This window comes from Buceros rhinoceros, unplaced genomic scaffold, assembly GCF_000710305.1.
Source record: "Buceros rhinoceros silvestris isolate BGI_N320 unplaced genomic scaffold, ASM71030v1 scaffold945, whole genome shotgun sequence".
NCBI classification, from domain to species: Eukaryota; Metazoa; Chordata; class Aves; order Bucerotiformes; family Bucerotidae; genus Buceros; species Buceros rhinoceros.
The window spans coordinates 8701-11834 of record NW_010410926.1 but is presented as its reverse complement, the minus strand read 5'-3'; the positions used below and the strand labels follow the sequence as shown (position 1 = coordinate 11834).

The window sequence follows — 3134 nt, the reverse complement described above, 5'->3', positions numbered from 1 at the left end:
GGACTCTGAGGTGTATTACTATCTGGAGGACCCTACTGCTTCTTCAGTTTTGCTGAGAATTGGCTGCTTTCAGCCCCACAAGCCCCCCTACACGTTCCTGGAAGCACAAGATAGCTCCCCTGGAGCAAGGACCTAAGGAATCATTTGACAAATCCTCATGCCCAATCCTCGCCCAGCCCAACATGGTCCTTATGCACACATGCAGATCCTAGACGCGCCACAGAGCAACTGCTAATGAGTGGAAGACGACTGGGAGCGGGTACAGGCTTTAATTCTAACCCAGAACATCTGCAAAAGGCTGTTCTTGCTTAGGAAACACTGATTTTCCTGAAGCCCTATTAAAATTGTATTGTCAATCCTTAATGGATGAGAAAGCAGTGGGCAAGAAATTCTATGTGGCCAGTCTGAACTAGACACAGGCAGAGCCATGTTTAGAAAAAAACCACCCTGAATCCACAGCATTATCTTTTTTTAACCACTTTATTTGTGTGTGTGTTTCTATAAACGTTTTAACTACTGGACATTTCATAAACAGTAAAACCAAACATGCCTACCCCCACAACGCAATCAATCCAGCTTGTCAGTCAGACAACAGTGACACTGCCAGGGCGGGTAGGTGGTACCCCTAGATAACCTCCGGCTGGGTGCGAGCCAGCAAGGAGCTCACTGCATCAGATCCTGAGCTTCTGAGTGATGGAGGAGGCAGGCTGAAAGACCTGGTTGCTCTCCTCCCCAGGGATGTGACAGGGGAGAAAAGAAGGGCGAATAAAGAATTTCCTCGATGGTAAGTCAGAGTCCGATACCTACTCGCAGGATCGGATGCAGTGACCTTGGCAGGCCTCAGAGTGGCCTCACGGGCTGTGTTGGTGCTAAGGAGTGAATCCAATCAAAATTCTCATTCAGTATAAATGGCCCAAATGCTCCCTAACGTCTGGTTTTCCAGGTGCACGTGTGAGCAGCAGGTGCTGCTTGAAACCAGCTTGTTCAGTTGCTAGAGCACAAGTCTGTGGGTGCTGATTCCTCAGGGCAGGCGAGCCCAGCTGTAAGGCACGGTGGGGAGCAGAGATGGGGCGATGGGGGCAGCAGGAGAGGACCAATCCAGCCAGGTGCCCCAGCACTCATCGCCAAGAACCCCACTGTCCTAAAGGAAAGCACCACGTCACACAAGTGATGTAGAGCAGCATGTGGTCTCTCAGTTCCCCAGGTTCATGTCTGTGCCATGGATGAGCCATACTAGGCGGAAACAGACGGCCAGGAATCCGGTGCCCAGGAGGTCTCCCAGGGCAGTGAGGTAGGGGATGGAGAAATTATCTGGATCCAGTGCCTTCCTCCACATGAGGCGCACAATTAGGTCAGCTACGTAGAGCAGGATTCCCACCTGAGGAGAGGCAAGAGAGGCCTTGCTGTGAGGCAACAAGAATGCGATGCGCAGCCTCCCTCAGCTCACAGCCAAAATGACGTGGCCACGGCCAAGCTACCAGAGCTAACGGGGATTGCCGAGAGTAATGTCTTCCCCAGAGAACCACTGTTTCTGTGCAGGATGAAGCTGTGCTGGGATGGGTGCAGCTGGCTCAGACCCTTAGAGACAGCATTGTCTGACATGGCCCATGGTGCCACGGCCCCTTGCTCCCAGCAGCAAGGACCATGCTTTAAATGCTCAGCAGCATCGCTTGGTCAACAACAGGAGTTTGGCCACACTGAAAGCATCTCCCAAAGGTACGGTTCCCACGTCATGAATGGGAGTGCTCTCATTTGCTCCACCAGAAACAGGGCAAATATGCAGGCAGCCAAAAAGAATAAGTTTGTAGCTAGACTTCTTCATCCTTCCTTTTCCCATCAGAAATTCAGATCACATCTACTTTGTTTTTCCTAAAAGTCTCAGTGGACAACTGGAGTTTAAGGCAGTTTTTACATCAAAGTTATCCCAAGCAGCACTGACATGTTAGAAAAAGAAAATAATTTCTTCCTTTTTCATCTCAACAGTTTTAAAATCTTTGTTGTTATTTCTTTTAATTCCTATTTCATTCCTGATTCAGATAAACAGATGGAGAAAAAAATACTTCAGTTAAAGATTAAAGACTGTCTAGTTAATTGAATTAAGAAGGGAGAGAGAGTTTGCACCCCACATGTGGTTTCTCCATGGGAGACCACAGCACAGCAGGAACCAAAGTGGCATTTCTAAAGGTGCAAACAGCGAGTTGGGTGAGGGGAGAGGGAGGAGGAGAGATGGGGAAAGCAAATTAAATTAACAGGATCACAGAAACTAAAGCTGGATGTAAACTCGAGTTTTATATAGACCATTCCCCTGCCACAGGATCAAATATATATGCCCACACCTTTTCTGAGGGTCATTTGTTTGACCTATGCTAAACAACCCTCAAAGACGGAGAAGCCACACTCCAAGCAATCAGTGCCATCTTTTGGTTTTACTTTTTTTTTCTGTTCTTGCTTTTCCCAAGGTCTAACATAAATCTTCCTTTTTTCATTTGAATCCCACAATTTCATGTTTCATCCCTAGTGGCCACAGAGAAAATGTTATCCCATCTGTCCCTACAGAAATTTGTTAGTTTAAAAGCTGTTAACCAGATTTTTCACAAGCATCTCTTCTTCGGACTGGCTAACCCCAGTCCATTCAATCATTCCTCTGAGGTGATGTTTTCTAGGTCTCTGATCTTCCTCTTTGAGCTTCCTCCAGCTGACCCTAACTTCTCACTATCTTTCTTTTTGTTCTTTATAAAGTATAATGGAAGGGAGGAAAGAGCCAAGCTGAGCATATTCTCCTCTGCTGGCCTCCATGGCAATCTTTTGGGGTCAATGGCATTGCCGGGATTCTGCTCTTTACACTGTCATTTATTCTGCGTATTTTCAAGCTTGGTTCTGGTTGAGGTGTTACCTCGATGCATAAAGAGAAGAATAAATATTTTCCTTTACAACTATGGCGGGGCTGCTGGGCTTAAGGATGTGCAAAGGTTGAGAAAAACTGTTTACACACACAAGGAATTCACCCACAGACACAAGGCTGCTTGTCAGGCAAAGTGAGGAGTCAGCTACCTCACCCTGCAAACGAATGAATGACTCCTTTAAAAGGGCAAGGGAAGTCAGAACCTCTGGGAGTTCAAGCACCAGCCACAGGC

General features: G+C 47.2%; 1 protein-coding gene across 1 annotated transcript in view; it reads right to left on the bottom strand.

The window, feature by feature from the left end:
• Window positions 1–1192: 1192 nt before the first annotated feature.
• Window positions 1193–3134, bottom strand: part of SLC41A3 (solute carrier family 41, member 3) — a gene marked incomplete at its 5' end in the record, with an annotated part of 9638 nt that continues 7696 nt past the window's right edge. Inside the window, one exon of the mRNA XM_010135770.1 lies at window positions 1193–1378. Coding sequence (XP_010134072.1) covers window positions 1193–1378 — 186 coding nt within the window. The remainder of the gene's footprint in view (window positions 1379–3134) is intronic.